The sequence below is a fragment of the Fringilla coelebs genome (assembly GCF_963513975.1).
Source record: "Fringilla coelebs genome assembly, chromosome: 16".
NCBI classification, from domain to species: domain Eukaryota; kingdom Metazoa; phylum Chordata; class Aves; order Passeriformes; family Fringillidae; genus Fringilla; species Fringilla coelebs.
The window spans coordinates 11,154,843-11,176,955 of record NC_140042.1 but is presented as its reverse complement, the minus strand read 5'-3'; the positions used below and the strand labels follow the sequence as shown (position 1 = coordinate 11,176,955).

Genomic DNA, 22,113 nt, shown 5'->3' with positions numbered 1-22,113 from the left:
ACATGGAGGCACATGGAAAATGGGTTCTATTTCCCTGTGCCAGATGGGCTCTGGAAAGAGCCATAAACAGGGTTCCTTAAGGCAATTCATAACAATCTAGTCCATCTGGCTTTTCCAAAAAGATAATTGCAAATATAAGCACTCTCTCCTTCTGCTCCTACTTGATGAGCTCTGTTTGGCAATAGTCCAGACCTGCAGCCTATGGCTAGATACATTCTAATTTTAGAAAATAATTCCTGAAGGAGATAAAAGTACAGTGGCAGGGCAGCCATTTGAAATAACCTGGTCCTTTTCCCTTTCACCTGAACTTACTATTTTTACTCACAAGCACAATAAATTCTAAAAAAACCATAAATGTTTATAAGATACAGTACTGTATGTTTTATTAAATTCGTTGCATATGTAAATATACCTGAAAACACTAAAATTATAATTTCTCTTCAAACACTACTTCAGAAGAAAAATTAAAAAAAAAAAAAAAAAAGAAAAAAAGAAAATCAAGGTTTGCCTCCAAGGTGGTTCAATATTCTAAATTTTCATGGTAAAGTAGCTGTAAGTTAATCTGTTTCAAAAGCTGACCTGCACTTGCATATAGAGGTGAGCTTCCTGCCTCTCCTTCCTCTTCTGAGCTTCTATCCTCTTCTCTTCTTGTAGCCTTTCTACAAGTTGTTGAGGAATATCATGGTCGGTGACAGGCTGCAAAACTTCACCTATAAACCAGATTTTATGATGTTATTTCAAGATTTACATCAAACAGTTTCTTTTTCATACACACTTGACTTCCCTCTGATTTGAAGTCAAAACCAACTTTCTTCATCTTTCACTTAAAAACATGGTTTGATACCATCATGCTTTGGCAAAAGAAGCACTTCCACGACAAGGCAAAATGCACTACTCCCATGAAATATGTATCATAGACTTTTGAATGAAATATTCAGTTCAGAATTAAAAAAATATTTGCCACCCCTCCCTTTTTAAAGCATATATGTATCTACACGTTTACATTCCATTTGATTTAATTCCATTATTGCAAATCAAAGGCGACTCTGACAAAGGGGGGAGAATGATGCATCTGACTCCATCATCAGAAGGCTTATTTATTACTTTATTATACTATACTATATACATTTCATCTAAACTGCCAATCATTCTCTCTGCACACAACTCCTCACACTGCACAGAATCTCGTGACTGTCAGCCGACAGTCCCAACACACACACAGTTGGCCCTGATAGGCCAAGGAAACAGAACATCCTCACTTTGGATAAACCATCTCCATATTGCATTCTACTTTTGGCACAACACAGGCACAGCAAATGAGGTAAGAATTGTGTTTCCTTTTCTCTGAGGTTCGGAGAACGTGAATCTCAGAAATCTTTGGGAAGAATTGTGCCTTACTTTTCTCTGTGAAGAGAAATGTGGCAACATTCCATTACCCAGGTCAGTTCACTACGCCTTCCATCCTATAAAGCAGCCAAGGTTGAAGCACTTTGCAGGTGCCTTACTGAGCTCAAAGGCGGCCCAGAGCAGCACACACTCTCCAGAAGTGAGAGAACGGCTGGTTGATCCTGTGGGATCGCTACCTTCCCACTGTAAATAAGGCAGCCCTGTTGTGCAGGAGCACAGCCATCAATTCAGAGGTTAAAGCAGCCCTGCCTGCCAGGCCCTTTGAGCACAGGGAGGACACGTACTGAGCTTGGACTCCCTGATGTACACCAGCATGTAGGCGTTGGTGCAGTGCCGCACGGACAGGTCGTCGTCGTGCCCGCCGTAGTTGTGCTCGATGGCCTCCTCCTTCGTGCACCTCGACACAACGTCGTCATCGAATTTACACCACTGGGGAGGAAATTTTACAGAGAGGTTATTTTACACGTAAAAACATGCTCCTGAATCATAAATTAATCCTATTTCTGGCATGTCTTTCAGCTCTTTGAAGTAACTAAAATTACCTTCAAGCGGCACGACTTTTAAAAGGAAATCTAGTTCAGTATAATTTGTGCTACCTGCTACTTGTGCTCAGCATAAGGAAGCCCATAAATACCAAGTCTTTACTGAACATACTGCAGTGAGTACCAAGCACAATAATTATTTCAATAAGCTTTTCTTAAGACTTAAAATATCTAATATTTCTGTAGGAAACAGAAAATTAACTTTATTTGTTGTAAAATGAAATAAAAAGCAGTGATGCACAAGACGCCTAGTATTTCTTTGTACATTTAGAGCAATATACATCAAATTTTAAATTAAAACAATAAAGCCAATTAAGAATAAATTACAAATAGCAACAAATTCACAGTAAAATTCGATTTCTACTCTTACTGTGAACAATCATGTACACACAAACTCAAGGGAAGAGGCACCTGACCTATAAATGTCTGATCCAATCAAGTCACCTAAACCTGGACCAGTGGGACATACACAAACATGCTGAACTTCTGAGTCACAGAAACACTGGTAGTGCTCATATTTGCTTCAGCAAAGTCAGCCTCAAAAAAATGCTGGATAAAATCTGATTCCAGACCTTTAATACATACAAGAGAAGGGATTTCCTCAGTTAAAAAGTCTTTTGTTAAAAGCCAAGTGTGTATGCACTCTTCTTTTAGGGAAAGAAAATTCTGAAGATTTGCCCATTATAAAAACTGCAAGTATGCACTTACAACACACAAATACTTTTAGGTGCTTTTCAATACTCACTTTGCCATCGCCCTTTGGATTTAAGTAAACAACATAATGTCCACCATGGTTATCTCCACTGTGTACTAGAACTGCATGGAGAATGTAATTCGCAGGATCTTTAGGATCTGTTTTTTGCAAAAATTCATCTAGTGGCAACTGTTCAGGAAATTCAAACCTAGTTTCAAAAAGAATGAAGACAATTGTATTTGTAGTTAAGATAGACACAGATTCTTAGGCACTTTTATGGAACACTATGTGTACTCCTAAAGCAAAGAACAAAAATTGAACATGTTACTGTTACAATGCCACTTCTAACCAGGACGTGCTGCATACAGTGGCAGAATTTATACTGTTTAAATATGGAATAAAAATAAACTTTTCAAGCAGCTCAGGAAATCATGCCCTCAGTAACAAGGGCAAGAGCACTTCAACTGAATTAGGGCTGGTTTGGATTCACTGCATCAAGGCAAAAGCTTTAAAATCTGTTATTTTCTAGCAGACAAATGCAGCTTCCCTAGCACAGGTACCACTGGACTGGAACATTACTCTGAAATATCTCACCCTGGTGAGAATGAGATAATTGCAATAAACATTTAGTTTACAACCAACCATGTATCTCCTAGAGAAATTATCAGCCTCTGCTTACAGTGAGTGGGCAAATGGCTCTCCCTCCATCCATGGAAACAGATGGAGGGCAAGCAGGTAACTCCTTACTCATCCTGCTTACTCTGGTGGCAGCCTCGCCACACACTGCACAAAGGATGCTACACAAGCCATTAAAAGATGCAGGCACCTGTCCATGGTCAAAACAATCACTATGGATTAGCAAACATTCAATTTGTCATTCTGAACTTCAACATTCAACCTGTGCAACTTGTGCACCTTTAGGGGACCTCCACTGTGAGTGACTGCACATGCCTGCCTCAGAGCTTAGTCAAAACCAGGATTTTGGGAAGCTATTTTTTGCTAAAACACATCTAAATTCTACAGATCTAAATTCTACAAAGAACCCAACCCACACACTAAACCAACCAACTCACTTACCTATCATTTATCTTGATGTTTTGGTCAGTCTGAGGATCATACATAAACCTCATGAGCTGTAGGTGTAATACTGGTGGCAGTGTTAGGAACTTCACACCTTTCTCTGCCTCCTAGACATTTTAAAGGAAATAGAGGGTTGAAATTGCAGGATTTTTAGCAACTCAAAATACTTGTTGGTTGTAGATACTCTTCACATGGACTTTTATAGAGTTGACAACACAATGTGCAACAGAATGGTTCAAAATTTGGGTGTAATTTGAGTATCCTAATGCTGCACTAACCTCCCATGAGCTACTCCAGTAACACAAAAACTCAAATTAAATTTAGGCCACTCCTACAAGGACATGTGGACACCTCACTGCATTAAGAGCAAGTCACCTCCATAAATAAAACTGGGAGAATATGGAGGCAAAAGCTCATTTTTGATTAATTAAGAATTTCATGTTCGTTGCATCCTGCCAACAAGGTTTTGGCTACTGTGCTATACCTTCCTAAGAACAGCTAAAGAATATGTAGAACATTACTGACAAAACCTGGTATGTCAAAGCTGCAGAAATAAGCTTTAGTAAAACATTATTTATAAAGGACTTCAGTTTACTCCAGTGGGCGCAGCAAAGTGCAACTGAAGAGCTCAGAAACACGTGCACACACATAAAAGTTTAATTTCCATGGGTTCACTTGGTGTTCTTCCTGAGAATACAAACATGAGCTGTCCAAAGTTACTTTTAGAGCTATGCTGCGTTTTTACTTGACACATGGAAAAACAGACTACTCATAGAGGAAGAACTTCTCAGTCTTGAGATTGGTGGAAAAGCAAACCATTCTAGCAATGGAAGACTCAGACCTATAAAACTCACTACAAATTAAATTGCTATAAAATCTGAGCTCCATTTTAAGAAACCTAACACCAAATAAGAAGAGCTTGTCTAAGAAGAAACATCACCAAAAATCACTTGATAAAATCTAGAATGGGTTTTGCAACACTGTTATTCTATCAAAGATAAAGAAATAAGACTTAAAACCTGGTTAAAAAAAAATAATACCTGCAAGCCATGTTCTCCTGCATCATACTTGTTATCACCATCCAACTGCTCCACTGCAACGTAGTCAATGAAGGACTCAAAAACTGAATGAAAAAAGATTGGGAAATTGTACAGAAGAAGGAAAAAATGTAAGTTTACTCTAGCCTGCAACACATTAATCAAATGGAATATTAGGACAGGGGAGTCTGTGTTTTGAGTACTTCTCTCCTTACTTTAAGTATAATTTTACATTGCTTAAGAATATCAAGAAATGCACCATATTGCAGAGGCATAGCTAAGAATACCAGCAGATTTTTAAATCACACAGTTACAGCTGTCTGCCACAACTCCTCAGTTCACAACTGTTAAGCATCAAGCCAGTGCCTCTGTTTGCTGGACTCTTACATGTCCTTTCCAGTGCCTTGTACCCCAGGTGCTCAAGAGATGTAAAGAGATGACAAGGGACCTCTGTTATGCTGCTCTGAGTAGTTCATTCTTTTTTTTTCTTATTACTATGTCCAGGTCTAAATAAGAATCTATTTCATCCAAGTTCATTTTATATATAAATTATAACTACTGTGACAACCATGTGGTCACCATGTCACAGTTTAATCACACCAGAAAACTCCTGAAGTTCTTAGAGTTTTATGAAGATACCAGTGAGAGACTTAGGGGGGAAGGAGCAGGGAAAGGAAATGGAATAAGGAAAAAAAAATAAATGTAATGCATGCAAAAGCATACTCTGCATTGAAAATGTTTTCAATAAGGTGTCCTAAAGCACAGCTTTCTAATCACTGTGCACCAACAAACCCATTTGAAAACAACAGGCACTGAATTTGTCCAACATGCTGAAGTACTGGATGGGTGCATATCACAATGTATCTTACTTACTATTTTTCTTTCCCTTTATACTTAGCTGGATGTCATAATAATCTTCTATTCGTTCAGATCGATAGTCTACGTGCTTGCATTGGATATAAGACTGGAAACAAAACCAAAACAACACAGAAGTTCAGTTTTACAAAAGTAACAAGACTAATTTAAGTTATTTTTGAGAAAGGTATAAAATACATACCACCATCTTCCCTCTGAACAATTTAGGGATAGTGCCTTCTACACATGTGCCTTTCATTTTATTTTCCACATTATCAAGCAGCTGTAAGAAACATCAGTTTTTACACAAGATAAACTTGCAGTTTTTAAATTTATTCATCACACACATATGACTACTTAACTGATTAGATGCTAAGTCACTTGGATAAAAATGAAATGTTGGTCTATTTGTACTGGTATCTCCTTTGTAGTCCTTTAAATCCTCCTCTTTCCCCTAAACTGAGGGCTACTCCAGCTACTCCATTCCTTTGAGTCTAGAAGCCCCCACAGATATAACAATGCATTTCATCTTCAAAACTGCACTTCTCTCCATGGCTACAAAAGTAACACTGGCACGTGTTCCAGCAACTTTCAAGCTTCACTACTCTTTAAAAATTCCTCACCCACAAAAGGCCACAAGCAATCCCATTCTTAAAGAGAAACCAAGGCAAAAACTCTGCCTTTGAGACCTAATTTAAATTAATCAGGGCCACTATTACTCTAGTAGTTCGTGAATTATATTTTATATACATTATATATACACACACACAGAATATCAAGAGAAATTTATACATCACAGACCAGCAAGAAATAGTATAAACATACCACTCGACATAATTCCTGGACATCATGTTGCATGAAGCTGTCTAAAGTTTCCCACCTTTGTAAGGCAAATGAATAAAAAATTACTAATTAGGAAAAAAAACACTTCAGAGGACACTTTTTGATTTCTTTGCAGATCAAGAATGTAATACACAGCAAGCTGTATAGACTAAGATTTAGGACTGGCTGATGCACAGATTCTCTAGCTGTGTAGGAAGAAGGGGCAGTGAACTTGTGGGAGATTGTGCAGTTGTTCTGAGCCCACCCCACTTCCCCTGTGTGGGACTGGAGGAGGGACAGCAAAGGCTCTGGCTGAGGAGGCCACAGCCAGGCTGTTACTCTTCCAGTCTACAACCCAGTCTCAGTTCATGCCAAAAAACCTCTTAAATAAAGCCTTTGGAGCAATTCAATGCCATCAGTTTCCACAGCAGGTTTCCAGCTGCCTCTCTTCTGAGAGCCCTTCAGGTGCAGTCAAGTGGTGTTCAGGGATTATTTCAGCACAGGAAAGGAAGCAAATGGATTTATAGGAAAGACTGGCTCCTTTGTGCTCATCTAAACAGTTAATCCTGGGCATGCAGTAACTCCAAGGAAGCATTCAGCTTTCTGAGCTGTCCATGTGCAAACACACGGTGTGAAAGCAGGGGTGAGGGCAGCAGGATCTAAATGCCTCAAAGCCAGCATGGCACACTACGAGGGCGTTCAGCACTCCTGCCTTCAATAAAACAAGAAGCACAAAGTGTTTCTAGTTCCAGTACTAAATACACCTGTAAGAACTGTAACTTCAACTCAAGAAAGCTTTTTAAGTTCTAAGTCTCTGACATCTTTTTTTGCAGCAGTCACCACTCCCAACTGTATAAAGTAAACTCTGCTGACTGTAGGCTCCAGGTTCAGTGTGATGCTTCACCCCGGCCCTGGAACCAGCAGCAGGGTGATCAGGAGCAGTGCTGACTTTATCCTCCCTCCCACTCTCTTCTCAGTGACTCACCCCCACTGTCACATGGCAGCAAACTAATCTCCAAAGTGTGCCAACAACTGTGTGGGGTCCACATTAAATAAGCTGAATCAAGTGGCCTGTCAGATAATTAAGAATAGAAAATAATGCCCTGACTCTCTAGGCTTTAAACACTAGCCAGCTCATAGGACAAACCAAAGAAAAAGGTCACACACTAAAATTAGGATAAAGAAGGCATGGCATCATGTTCTACTTAAAGAAGTCAAACCTAGAAATTCACAACACTCAGTAAAAAGTAATACCCTAGTAATGCCTGAGCACCTAGGGCTCACAAGGCCAAAAACCCCTCTCTGATTCAATGATGAGGGAAGGGGGAAACCTAAATCTTCAAACACATTCTAAAATTCTTTTCCAAGAACAAAAGCAGGCGTGAACACATTTTTAAACCCCTGCTGTTGGATACAAAATTAAGCATCTGCAACACCCTTGGGAAAGGCCTCTTCAAGCTACTGAATATGACACAGTTGGGATCTTAACTGGAGATGAAATATTTACTCTATCACCAACTCCTGTCCTGTGACAGGACAGCAGGAGCACTTATAAACCAAATATACAGTGTGCTATATGGCCAGAGGTTATGGCCAGATAAACAGACAACACTGAGGCTACTGATTTCCTCCTAAGATTCCACTAAAGGGGAAGGGTCAAGATTGCCAAGACACAAGTTTGCAAAGAGGTTGTTTTAGGACAGAGCATGACTGCAGGCTGTAGAAGCAGATGCAGGATGAACACGAGGACAACCGTATGAAAAAGATGATATAAAGTGTGCTTTGATATAAGATGTGCTCCTAATGTGTTTTGAAATAAAACAGTGCTTGTCAGTATTACCACAAGACTAGCTTATAAATACAGTGAGACAAAGTAATACTAAAGAAAGTATTTTAGAATGGATTTTAATCAAATCCTACCCCACACTTAGAAGACATGCAAAGAGAAGACTTGTACAGGTTATACTCATGTTAATCTTTCTGTTCTAACTCGTGTCTTCAGTATGTTGTAGGAAAACGTTACAGCAGCCATCAATGTTCAACAACATGGACATGCAAATTACTGCTATTGCACTAAATCTAAAACAGATTCCATTTTTTAAAGACATTAACAACACATGAACTGCAGTTTCAATGACTATTTTCTTCTGAATTTTACTTAAGTCAAATGCATCACACAATGTTCAGGTAAATTATAACCCTGCTTTTAACAGCTCTGTTTCTGTACCATCCCCCTTCCCAAAAAATCTGACTTTTGGATCAGCTGTCTTTAGTACTGGCTACAAATAAAAACCTATGCAAGTAGACTACATAAAGTTAACAATTAACACCATATTGCATTAACACTTCTCTGCACCTCTCTAAAAGTAACCTTATTAAAATAGTATCTTTTTAAAGAAAAGCTTTATGAAGCCTGAGTGCAATGAACAGTCCAAGTTTCTGAAACTTACCCAAATGATTTTGTTAACTTTTTTGTTCCAACTGGTTTGTCACTATGTTGCAGCTCATAAAACACTCTTTGCAATGCTAAAGGAACACTTTTGGATGAATCATCTCCTTCTGTGGGCATCATGTACACAGCCTGAAAAAGCATTTAGTTCAATTAGTATCAGAAAAGTTTATTGCTCATCCTGTTTAATGCATTCTTTCCTCTTCAGTGACTTCCTTCATAGAACTCAATTTAATCAACACTTCAAAAAAAGTCTGAAAAAAATCTTGTAGTGTAGTGTAAAAACGTTAATTGTCTGGAACAACTCTTCTTAGAGCACAGTGGTTAGAAAAATGTTAACAACAGATTCCATTCATAGTTATTTTATCTAAGTAGCTCCCTTATTCCAGCCCAGAACAGTAAATGCACTAAAGCATTTAACACCTTCAAATACCTTCTCATGCCCAGTATGTCTCTGCAATCATCACAGTAGGACCAGATACAGCAGTCAATACTACAGACTTGAAAATAACTGGTTTTGTGAAAAAGCAACCACATGAAACCTAAAAGGGCAACAAGTGAACAAAACCAGAAATGGTCCACATGGAGAAAGACATCAGAGGAAGCTCTGAGGGTGCCTGATTCATTCATTCCTACTTAACATCATCACTGTCCAGCAAATAAACAGCTTAACAATTCAATTCAGTGATTATACTGATCTGGGAAGGATTGGGAACAAAGAAATTACACAAACAGACCAAACAGGGATTAGGAGAGTTCAATAGTCACTGAGATGAGATTTACTTTTTAAAAAGTGTACATCAATACACCTAGGGGAAAGGAAGAGCAAACAAAAGGGAGATGTTCATTTGAGAAGCGTAAATATAAAAAGGAACAGACAGCCCTGGAAGGAGATTAGGCAACAAATGAAACTAAAAAAGACTCCAATATTAAGCAGCATATGAGAAAATAACCTGCTAAAAACAGAGAAATTGCCATCTGAATTTCTGCCTGTGACCAGACCAAGTCATCACCTTGAAGAGTCAACTTTAAACTTCTTCCTGTACCTGGTTGTGAACCTTTTTAAGAGTGGGTGTCACTGGCTAAAGGTAGAAACAGAAGTAGTTGAATGACCAAGTCTCAGATCTTCCAAAACTCTACCATCAATCCCTATTAAATTTTTTGAACATTTTATAAATGCTTCTTAAAAAACAAATATATAGATACTTGCTATGTTTAAACAAATAGAAAAAAGGTATAAAAATCAAGTAATGAAAAAGTCCAAATATAGTCAGTGTGGATATATTCAAAAATAAATACTAATATGCTAAACCTACAGCAGGCTAAAAACCAATCTTGTGATTGACTCTTCCTTCAAAAATGCATAAACTGGAGTTCAGAATACCTTGATAATTAATCAAAATCAAATCCTTTGCCTTTAGTTCCCATTGTTTAAAATGTTTTTCTCATACACCATCTGGGCAATTAATTCTCTTCCTATATCTCTCAAGTAATACTCAAATAATAATTTACAATTTACTTATAATTACTACATTCCAGCTGTCATTGAATAAAAACACCAGTTTTATTTCTTTGGAAATTCTACATGTGTTATGACAAAGCAGAGATTTAACACAGCCTTTCTTGGCTCTTCATTCTGTTTCTGTATTTAGGTAATATTGGGGCTCATTTCTCTAAGTTCAAGTGTTGCTCCACGCTACCACTTTTTAAATATTACCCTCTTCAAACCTTTATTTTTTTGTCTTACCCTCCCAGATTCTGAAAGCTTGACCTCATGATAAAGGAGTGAGGCATTCTGATCCATGTAAAAAAGCAGGGTCTCTTATTTAACACCTGAGAGATTCCCTCAGGAAATGAACACTAAAGAGGGATAGGGACATGTACAGGCATACTGAGAGGTATGAGAAAAATTTTAGATATTTATATAATAATAGAATGCTACAGGTAACTTTGAACACATTGCTTAAAAACAGGAATTACTTAAAGAAGGGAAATAAATACTGTGCATGGAATTCCAAGGTTAGGTAAAATATATTGGATTAACTTGAGAAGAGCCAGATCAGGGAGAAATGGACCAGCATTTATTATTTTAAAGTATTTATATAAACATTCTGTAATGCTGCAGGGACTTTTACAAGGAACCAGCAGAAAGTTCCAGAATGGACTGAATGCAGCCACAGGCACTAAAGAGTCCAGGTAACAGAGCCCAGGGTCAGACCTGGAGCCCTCTGGGAAGTCACCCCTGCCCCTTGCCTACTGGACTGTGGTTAAGCACACATTTATCACTCCCAAAGAACAAATAACAATATGCTCTAATGTCAAAGTTCCTTTCTTTATTCCCTACCACTGAAGCCACCTCTTGTTGCTTAAAAGGGAGGTCTCATTTCAACCAGAGCCTCCCATGTGCTATGTGGAAGCAGAGCAGAGAAGAAAGGACCTCTCCATCAATCCTCACCCACGCTTCCCCAGGGCCTGACTTGCCACAGGTATGTGCCTGCCTTTGCTATTGTTCATTGCTTCCCCAGCTCTGCTCCTGACAGCAGCTTCTCTGTGAACAAAGCTCCAAGTAACAGCAACAGAAAGAATTGTTTCTTCCAAGAAAGGAGGATTCACTGAAATTATGGAAATGGTGAAAAGCAAACCAAGGATACTGCACGTTTTGTTTTATTTTACTTTGGTTTACGAAGAACAAGTTTGGTCAAAGTGAAAACAAAAGTGCATCCTGATCTGTACCAATGGCAGGTAAGTGCTAAAGCTGTCTAAAACTGCCACTGTTTTTTTTCATCTGTTCTGTTTGGAGGGGCTCTGAAAGCCTGGGGAATGACCAATGAATTGAACATTCCAGCTGATGCCCAGGAACACTTCCATAAAGGAAGCTGCAGCTACCAACTCTATAAATTAAGTTCTCTCACATGGTCACTAACCAGATATTAAGAGATGCTAAAAGTTGCTTTTATTTTGGGGCAGGGGAATGCCTGGTAAGATTAGTTCAGTTGAAACCAATCTGTACTTCAAAAAGAATTTCTTTACATACTGATTTAGTGGCTACAAGACAGCCTTGAACAAACTACTCAATTGCATTAGATGGAGCTATTACAAAACCACTTTTTTTCTCTCCAAAGCAAAGTGAGCTATCCAAAAGAATAAAATGCACAAACACTGAGTGCTGAGCAAAAAGAACAGGCATTACAATGAGTGATAAACTGAATGAGTAAATTATACCTCCTGCAAAAAAGGAACAGGTGCATCAAGTAAAACAAGTCAAGTTGTCCATGGCATTAGGAAGATCTCAGTTACATTCCTATTGGAGTTTGAGGTGTTTTTTGGGTTTTTTTGCAGTGCTTCAGAGTAAACAGCATTGCAAAGAGAAAAAAGAAATGCCAACTGGGACACTTACCACAGGGATATAAAAAGTAAGATGGTGGAAAATTACAAACAGTGGAAAGCAGGTACATCAAAAAGGGAAAAGAAAGCTTAACTGAACTGCAAGTAGTCTACATAAGAGAAAGTTCAAGTTAGAAGAGTTAATTTTCCCTAAGAGACAGACAGCAAGTGCAGAAATGCACAGAAGGATGAATGAGGATCAATACACTGAATAGTGCCAAGTGTTTTTTTTATCCAAGTACATCCCCCCTTCTAAATAGCCACCTCCAATATCTAGTCATTACTTCTGTTTTCAATCCCAGTAAGGGTACTTCACCATTTTAAAATTATACATTTTCTAGTATATTTTATCCTGGATTTAGATGAGATATTTATTAAAAAGGTATTTAAAGATGTTCTTTCCGGCAAAGAAATAACATCTACAGTAAACAAAAAATACTACTGAAGTAAATATATAATTATGTTGTTCAAACTATGAAAACACAATGTTTTCTATCACTACAGAATGGCAACCATAATAGCAAAAAAAATTCTTCTGCATAATAGCAATTTCAAGATGGAGCAAATGTGTATCTTTGTGCATTGTTTATGGGCTGAGAAGCCATAATTCCCTATTTTAACTATTTCAGAAAAGGGAAATTGCTTTCATCTCTTATCTGCAAGAATAAACTGCTTTCCCTGCCTCTAGCAATTCCCAGCAATATTAACATATAATACAGAATACAAAAACACCCCCCAAGCTCAGGTGTTCTTCTCCAGGTGCTCTGCCTGCTTCCACAGAAGACAAAAGCTTGTGTTCCACAAACTACAAAAGGGAGCTTCCTGTACTCTGCCTGCAGTAAGACAGGCATCACCATGTAAGTCACAACTCCTCTGAAAGGATAAAGGAGGCAAAGGATCACATAGGTCTGTTTTGAAGCATTTATAAATGCTAATTAAAACAGCCAATGTTATAATCTCATGTTCTTTCATGTATTACTTACCTTTCGTAGCTGATTTGTGAAAAATAAAGTCTGTAACAAGCTGTTCATGTAACAAGTTGCTCCCTGGTTCTTTAAGCCAACATATCCTGTGTGCTTCTTTGAATCCCACCTAGAAAATAGTTTGTGGTTAAAAACAAGGAAGTTCTGCATTCCAGTAATAAAGAGTGTTTGTTGTAAGGTAGTGCTGCTGGTAGGTATCAGCTGCTCTCCACTGCTACTGAAGGTTCAAATAAACTCCACTCCACTGCTGCCTGCCAGTAACAACAGCCTTTGCAATTAGATGCTTAGTGGTTTTATTAACTTTTTTTAAAAAATATGTTCTGTATGGCAGAAAAATTATGTCCTGAAGCTCAGAGCTGTACTTTTAAGGGCAAGTCTGCACCTCTGTACAACCCCATTGTTTACAAGTGCCATGAAGGAGAACAACTGAGATGAAGCAGTTTTACAATTGTAAATCAAGGCACGTTAGCCAGCACTTGGCTGCACCTGAAACCCCATCAGCTCTCACACCACAGATGCTCAGGCCAGAACTGCAGAGGTGTCCAATCACAAACCAACTCAGAAGCTGAGGCTCCACAGCATTTTGCTGACTGATGCAAACAGAAATTTAGGCTATACAAAATCTCTATGTGACTATGAAAATACTGCCATGGGAGAATTCATCAACTAGTAGTGACAAAGTGAGAATGCCTGATGGGAGCTAGAAATGACAATAACACAGAATACCTGAATGATCACAAGCAACATAAAAATACTAGAATTAAGAATTTTTAAGACTGCTTTGTTTTTGATCAAAGATACTTACGCTACTCCGTGTGGAGCATCTGCTTGAACATAGACTTCAAAAGTAACTTTGTCCTCTTCTATAAAGCCTTTTTCAGGATCAGTAACTTCCTGTAAAACACCAATGACATAGGAACATGAAAAGTGGAATATGCAACATGACTGCAGTGAAGCATCCTGTTGGACACTGCTTTCTAATTTCCACACCTGAGCTATCAGTAGTAGTAAACTGAAGAAGAAAAACAGAAGAACACCAAAGCAGTTGTTTTTCAGCTTACTAGATTTTAATTATTTTTTTTGTGTCTCAGTGCAGGAAATTTGTTCCTGCCTTTTAAGATTTTGCAGTAGTTTTTTGGTTTTCAATGATGTAAGAGTTGGTAATCAAATGGTCTGCTTTTTCTGGACAATATTCCAAAACCTTTGCAAATGCTTAAAAAGCTCTCACAATTCAAGAGAAACCTTAGTAGTATCATTAGGGCATTAAATATACATGTACATATACACAAAGAACATATGGAAATGCAACCAAATTTATGGTGCTTCGGAATGTCAGTGACTATCACTCAGTGATACCAAAACACAAGCAGTCGGGCAGAAAACAGTAATGAGGGAATATTTAAATTGCAACATAAGTAAAGGCACTCTAAAAAAATCAAATTAACAGAGTAAGAAATTGAAAAGAAATCTACAGCGATGACAGAAAAAAACCCAACAGCTTGGGGAAATAAACCCCTTTCCTATCAGCATCTAGGACAGGTACAAAACTGCTCCTACCTAGCAATAGATTAATACATGTCCAATTACTTACACTCCAGGCCATGAAGTTAGAAAAGCCCCAGTCATTCTCCTTATGAAAGAACAAGTGACTAATACGACGACTGAATGATTTTTCATCATCCTTGTAGTTTATTATCTTGAGAACTGCTTGTGCATGACAGGACCATGACCTATAAATACAGAAGAAACACTTGAAACACTTTCAAAACCAAGCTTTTTATAGTCGTTACATAATTTTTTTTGTTAGGGATTTTTGGTACATTACTTTCACACGTTCGATTTTTTTTTCCTTATTAGATGTTAATTATTATTGAGGGCATGAACTTCTGGGGCTTTCTGAAGCCACATTATGAACCTGGAATGGAGATTTTCTTATGGCAACAGTGTTGACAAGAAAGCGCGTCAGTGGCTTGCAGGTTGTTTAAGAAGCTGACGGCTCCCCCAGGTGAGTTAGTTCTGGAGATTTGTAGTTATCTTTTACTTTGTATGCTCCAGAAATTTGTAGTTATCTTTTAAAATTTTTCTATTATTTACAAAAGGGGTCAAAGGTAGTCAATGTTGATTAGCATGCAGGATCCCAAGAACACACACATGTTCAGATCTTTCTGGATGAGTGATGGACTCCACTTAGGGAGAGCACTCATGCCCTGCTCTGCCTGCACTGGTAGCAGTTACCTGCTCACACGCTTCACAGGGCAGCATTTATAGCTTGGCATGGTTAGAGAAGCTCCATTTTCATTTGAAATAAACCCAGAACTTTTTCCATGCCAAGAAAACTGTCAGTCAAGGGCTTCTCCTTCAGCAAGCATATATCTAAATTCTACCACACACTTCTAGTCACACAAGCTGATTTTAGTTCATCCTGAAGAGGGGATTATTCTTATGCTTTAAGATTTTGAAAGGTGGGGGGTAAAGGGCACTCAAACCCTCGCAAGAATTCTCTCCTCTTGCAGAAAGCAAGGGTTTTTTTGTAGATGTTTGTATTTCTTGCAATAGATTAACCAGTATCAAGTGAGGACCTGTACAATAATTAAAAGGCTCTTACGTGGAATCAGACTCAGCATTGCACTGAAGGAAGAATCCTACACTCTTTTGGTGTGGTCTGTCCGGGTAGAGCCGAGGCATCACCATGATCTTCCATGGCAAATTCCGAACGAAGCACGGAGGGCTGAGCACTGACTCACTCAACCTGTTGAAGCGTTCCACTGTAAACTGAAATGTTGCTTCTGATCGCCAACTTGTATCTGTAACACACACACACACACACCATTGCTTGAAACACCTCACCTTCTTCACTCCAAAATGACCAACATCATGTAACACGAGCATGTTTCATGTAGCGGAATATTGGCAGCATCAAAAACATCCCCATCCCAGAGAGACAGTGAACTACTTAATTACTGACATCTCACTTTTTTCATTTTGAATAACACTGCAACTCCATTGAGGCAAACGTGGCACTGCAAGACACATTCCTTCTGTACACTATTTCCTTAAATGCTTCTTTAGGATTTGTTACCACTCCAGCTTCTTCTAAAGCAGCTGGTGCAGTAAGACAGAGATATCAAATGCTCTACAACTAAATCCCAGCCCACTCTAACTCTTCTTGTTGTGTAGCATCTCCACAGCCCAGTTTAAGTCACTTCTCTGTGTGAACCCATATGCACAATGGAGTTTCACAATCTGTTCAAATGCCCTGTTGATATCATGTCACCATTTAGTTGGTTTTGGCTTGCAATAGTAGATTTTAAAACAGATGAATGCCAGAGGATGGTCGTTGGATTTCTGTAAAATTGTATCAGTTTGCTGAAAATCAGCTCAAGAGTAGGGTCCTGCTTTCTTTGTGCTACGCAAAGACTTTAGAGATTTTTAGTGGTCTAGCACTAAATTAAATGAGACTATTTTTTTTCAAAGAGCTTATTTTGACACACACAATTAAAGTAAGTTTGCCTTCTTCCCACATACCCAGTTCTTCACCTACCACAATCTGTTCTACTTCTGTCGTACACAGCTATAACAGGGTGCTGGAGACTGTGACAGCTTCAGCAAGGCGCAAGGCCAGGCTCTATTTACTGTGACACGCCTCATATTGCGCTCAGAGAAAAAACCTGCAACTTATCCCAACAACTTGACAGGCCAGAGATGCACAAGACACTCCCAGGGATGCACAAGACACTCCCATGGTTCCAGTCTGACACTGGTGTAACACAGAATCCTCCTGGCTCTAAGGAGGTTGGATGAGCACACAGGGCAGCAGGCAGCACCCATGGTCACCCTGCTGCTCTCACTGCACCCACAGGGGATGCACAATCAAAGTGTGTCACACATGCAGTGACACTGAAATCAAAGAGCACTGAGGGACAGCACCACAGAGGCAGAAGTCAGAGTGTGAATTGTGACAAGGCACACACTACAACAAAGGTGTCCCTGCCATACAGGGACATCAGTGGTTTACTCAGCTTGGCACAGCATCAGACACAGCGCTGAATCATTCTTCCAAAACACAGGTGAGTCCTGATTACTACTTTACTTTAAAAATGGAACACTCTTGATTACAACATGCAACAGGGTAAAGATTATACATTTCATACAGAAAATTACCAAGTTTTAGCCACAACTGCCAGGGAACTATGACAGATTTCATTCTTCTCCCTTTGAAGCAGTTTTCAAGCAGTTGTCCTACTCCTGAACTGCAACACAGAATATTTTTTTTGTGTATGGTCTGACAGCCCTAAGCATTCCATTTATCTCTTGGAGGTACTACAGCCCAAATCTGCTTCCTGTCCCCTCCACTCCTGCAAAGACCTTCGTGTTGCCCTGTGCTGTCAGCTTCCTCAGTAACACAAGAGTTCAAAGGCTTACTTTCTCCTTTTTCCCTGCCTGGAAGTGCAGCTAACTAGCAGTCTGTCACCTACTTAAAAAATGCTCTTCCCAGTTTCACTACTCATTGCCCATTGACAGAGTGAAGAACTAATCTTCTACACCTAAGAACCTGACAGGCTGCAGACAGAGGAGCTCTAACTGAATTTGCAGCCAGGATAAAACAAAACTGTAACCCACTTAACAATTTAGAATCAGTCTTGTATCACACGTGTATCGCAAACCAACTTGAGGCCACCTCCCTACTCACAATCATGATATCAGTGCTTCTGGGCTCAGTTTGAGCTTCCAAAAAACGAGCCAAGTTTGCTTTCTGCCTCCTTTGATGGAGCTTTCAAAGCACTTCAGCACAAGGATGCAGCAGTGCTGCTACAGTGTCAGCTAAAAAATGCAGCCCACGCAGCATCTGCAGATGCTTCAGAGAAAGTTTGCCTGTATTTCTTGATTTCTTTTCAGGAAAGCCTGTGCATGAGAGCTCACCAGGGAATGGAAACTCTTCTCTGTAAAATATTTGAGCAAGCACTAGTAACTGCTCCATAAAAATCCAGCCTTGTAACACAGGTCAACCTTAAAATAGAAGTTTCTTTAAAAATAACAACCTTCCTTTCCTTCAGTAAGCCTGTTTTTTCTTAGGAAGTATAATGGATTAAAGGACGAATTTTATTAGAAAAAGAAGTTTACATAGCAAATGTGAAAATTATTTTGAGTACACCAATAAATAAAGCCTTTTCTACTATCATGAAACATGTCCTCCAGATGCCAGGAAAGACTGCAACTGGCAGCAGGATAATTTAGTAGTGACTGGGAAGTGAGACTTTTATAAATCCCAGAACTACAAACTGAACACAAGGTCAAAAGGACTGATCCAGCTGACAATACTTGGAGAAATTACATGCAATGGACTGTCTTTGCTACATGGAGAAACATTTTTTCATTGATGTGATGAATGTCTCATTCAGCATCTTCAAAGAAGAAAGATCCTTCAAATCAGAGATCCAAATACTGAATAGGATCCATTTTAAGGCTGAAACACATATTTAAATGTTGATACTTTGGGGAAAAGCAGATTTCTTTATTCTCTTAGTAAATGTTGCTACCTTAAAAGTGCACTGGAGTTATTAAAATATTCTGAACCTGAATTATTAATGGAGAAACTGGCTGAATATTCTATGAATATTTTAATAATGATCCAAATACAGCATCCAATACCAGCATATGGCTAAGACTGATGCTTCTGAAAGCCGTCTTGCCGCTGCAATTCTTCACAGAAATGAGACTTCAGGAGGCAATGGCAAAGCTGTGAGCTTATGTTCAGCTAGGGACCTTCTGTTTGAACTTTAACTTCTAAGAGAATTTACTCAATGTGTTGCTTTGAATACTGATGCACTTGCAAACAAGTTTTGATCAGAGCCTTGTTTTTAACATTCTTTACTTTATTTGCAGAGGCTGCTATTCCAGCTTTTAAAGTCTGGTTCATTTAAGTCCTTCTCCATACAAAGCACAGCACAGTCCTTCAGTTGTTTTTTTTTAATTGCTAAGACTTCACACAGAGCAGCAACAGGTACTGGTCACAGCCTTGAGAGAATACAGCCTTATCTGAAAGTCCTGTTGCAGGTCCACTGCTGTTCCCATTCCCTGTGCCTCACAATGCCTGCAGCCTGTTGCCTAGCAAAGAGGATGAGAGCTGCACTTTTTTGTCCCCCCCAATCTTATCAGTCATTTCTTTATGTGCTAAGCTGGAAGTACAAAACCAGCTCAAAGTTTCTTGAACTCAGAAAATCACCAGAAAGCCGATTTCTATGATCCAGCTGGAAGCATCAACCTTTCATCTTACTGTTCACCTCTCTCACAGGAACCATTAAACTCATTAATTTCACTGAAGAGGTATCTAAATTCTCCTCATGCATTCTGTATCAGCTCAGATTGCTGTTACTCATAGCAAGGGGCATCAAAGGAAAACTGCATGTTTATCAGAGAAGCCTCCATCTCCCATATTCCCTGTCTTTGGAATCTCTGAGCTGTCCATTACCCATGCAAGTCATACTGCAAACCAGGTTAGCAAGAGCACAAACAGCAAGAGAACAATTGCACTGATGTGTAAATAATGCAACAGCAAGCAATTAATCTGATTTAGAAGACTTGGAAAAGAGGCATCATCCACTTATGTGATGCAAGTCTTCAGGAATGTTTTTGCAACTCTAACATTTTGCAATAACACTCTTCTCTATCTGTGTCAATGAACAGCTGTAGCAGCACCAACATGTAGCCAGACACTCCTTATTCAAATATAATGAGGAACTATTAAGAGTGTTGCTTAATAATCACACTTGAACCCTGAAGGATGTCCCACTGCAGATGGGCCCAAGTTCCTGACCATGCTGGAAGTCCATAAAGGCACGAGAAGCTTCCACAAATCTTCTGTCAAATGCCTTCAGATACTTTTTCTCCCTAGTTGCAACACTTTCAACGCCCAGTTCTGAGAGGAGTCAAACAGCTGGGAATTGATACAAACAGGTTCACTGCAGTGTTTTGGCTAAAGGGTCAAAGTTATTCTGGATGAAGAGGTGAATATCTGATTACTTGCCAGCACTGATACAGCCTCGATTTCCTCAGCTATTTCTGCAGTTTAAGTCCCTATTTTGGCTAATTTCTACAAGTATATACAGACCAACTAATGGACAAATGATTTTTCTAATTCACCAAAGTGTTATGCACTGTTTATTATCAACAGCAAACACTATCAGGTTTTCTACATATAAACATCCCTACCAAGAACAGACTTTTAACAGATCTGTTCTAGCCAGTTGGTGTCAACCCATGTGCCACCCTCTAAATACCATGGCCTGACAAACATTTAACATCTTTTATAACAGCTTTTGATAAGAAAAGACTCTGAGCAATAAATCAAAACCCTCTGAATGAGATTAGGTAATCCCACAAATAAAATTCATAGGCAAAGCAGACTATATTTTTCTTTTATTGCAAGACTCTGGTCATAGAAAACTTTATCTTTGCCAATGATACAGAGGTGATTCAACCATGATGTGCTTTTGTTCTGAATTTAAACCCTATTCTCTTCATGGAACATTACTATTTTCTATAGTATTCTACATTCTTGAGCACATTAAAATAAGAATTTTTTTGACCTTTAACTTCAGACTCTGATTTTTCTGAAAAAAATCACTCAACATTTTTGCACAAATGTAACTAAATGTTTAAGCCTAGTCCTAAATGTACTCTCACAAGACAGCACAAAATATGGAACAAATCCCACTCATATGATGTTTCCCTTCTCCCAACTCAATTTTACTTCATTCTTCAAAATGAGCAGTCCCTGCCCATATCCTTTCACAAGAAAAGAAATATCACTGCACATTTTCCTCACTAAACAGAACAGATTTAGAAACTTGTTACCTTTCTTTACATATACCCAGAGTTATAATTATTTGATCCTCTGCAACAAACTGTACACCCTCATTTTCATTTAATGGACCAAGAAAAAGGCTTCAAAAACACACATCCCGTTTTATTAACAGGACATTAATACATAATTTTTCTTTGCTTTTGCAAGTAAAATCAGGTGTTAAAACTGAGAACAAAAGATGCTCATCAACAGAATAGTTACCACTGACTTACCACACAAAGACAAAACCAGATCACAGCTGCCACCTGACAAGAGAGCGGGACAGATAAAGATTCTAAACACCCTGAAGGAATTTCATAACTGATAAAATTATTATTCAGCAAAGCCCAGCTGCAGCACCTTTAAAGGGCTGTATCACAAAACTAACAATGGACAGTAGCACTTTCAGCAATTTTTAAATGGGTACCTAGAAAGAGTACAAGAAAAAAATCCCAAGCCTTCAGAAGTCTAATCTTATTGTACAGCTATGTCAAAAGGATATCTACACAGAAAAGCAGCAGCCATAACTACAGAGAGATTCATTTTTTTAATGAGCTGCAGATCACAGGACACAGGTAAGAGATGGACTATTTTCTCTCAAAATCATAAAACTAAAGAAGACAAAAAACCCCATGTGTTTATCAAATATTTACTTACCATCTTCCATGTCTTCCTCAGTGTTGTTATGTCCGTCGGCCATCGCTACATTCCCATTAATGACAGGATTTTGAGTAATTCTTGGAGGATCATCTGTATCTCCAGCTAAGACAAAAAAAAAAGGCATGTAAAAATTAAACATGTAATTAATAATCAGAAATTAACTTTTTTGTCTCATGTAGTGTTTATGAGACAGACACAGAACAGTTTTTATTTAAGTTATTGCTCAGAAGTTGTACTGGTATGTGTCTAAAAAAATTCTCCATTTAGGTGAATATTTATGGACGAAGAAAAAGTCCACATTAAAGATGAATATAGACACAAATAACATAAACTGACTTTTAAGTTTTCAGATTGCCA

General features: G+C 38.6%; 1 protein-coding gene across 2 annotated transcripts in view; it reads right to left on the bottom strand.

Annotated features, from left to right (window-relative positions):
• Nucleotides 1-22,113, bottom strand: part of USP7 (ubiquitin specific peptidase 7) — a 67,782-nt gene that overhangs the window by 15,816 nt on the left and 29,853 nt on the right. Inside the window, exons 2-16 of one of the 2 annotated variants that reach the window (XM_084216876.1) lie at nt 21,754-21,858; nt 21,330-21,362; nt 15,859-16,057; nt 14,845-14,983; nt 14,059-14,147; nt 13,254-13,362; nt 8,888-9,018; nt 6,441-6,495; nt 5,818-5,898; nt 5,634-5,724; nt 4,764-4,846; nt 3,721-3,830; nt 2,695-2,851; nt 1,692-1,836; nt 580-710 (exon numbers count right to left, since the gene is read on the bottom strand). In XM_084216876.1, the coding sequence (XP_084073002.1) occupies nt 580-710; nt 1,692-1,836; nt 2,695-2,851; nt 3,721-3,830; nt 4,764-4,846; nt 5,634-5,724; nt 5,818-5,898; nt 6,441-6,495; nt 8,888-9,018; nt 13,254-13,362; nt 14,059-14,147; nt 14,845-14,983; nt 15,859-16,057; nt 21,330-21,362; nt 21,754-21,858 (1,658 nt within the window). The remainder of the gene's footprint in view (nt 1-579; nt 711-1,691; nt 1,837-2,694; nt 2,852-3,720; nt 3,831-4,763; nt 4,847-5,633; nt 5,725-5,817; nt 5,899-6,440; nt 6,496-8,887; nt 9,019-13,253; nt 13,363-14,058; nt 14,148-14,844; nt 14,984-15,858; nt 16,058-21,329; nt 21,363-21,753; nt 21,859-22,113) is intronic. The other variant, XM_084216875.1, reaches the window with a different exon arrangement.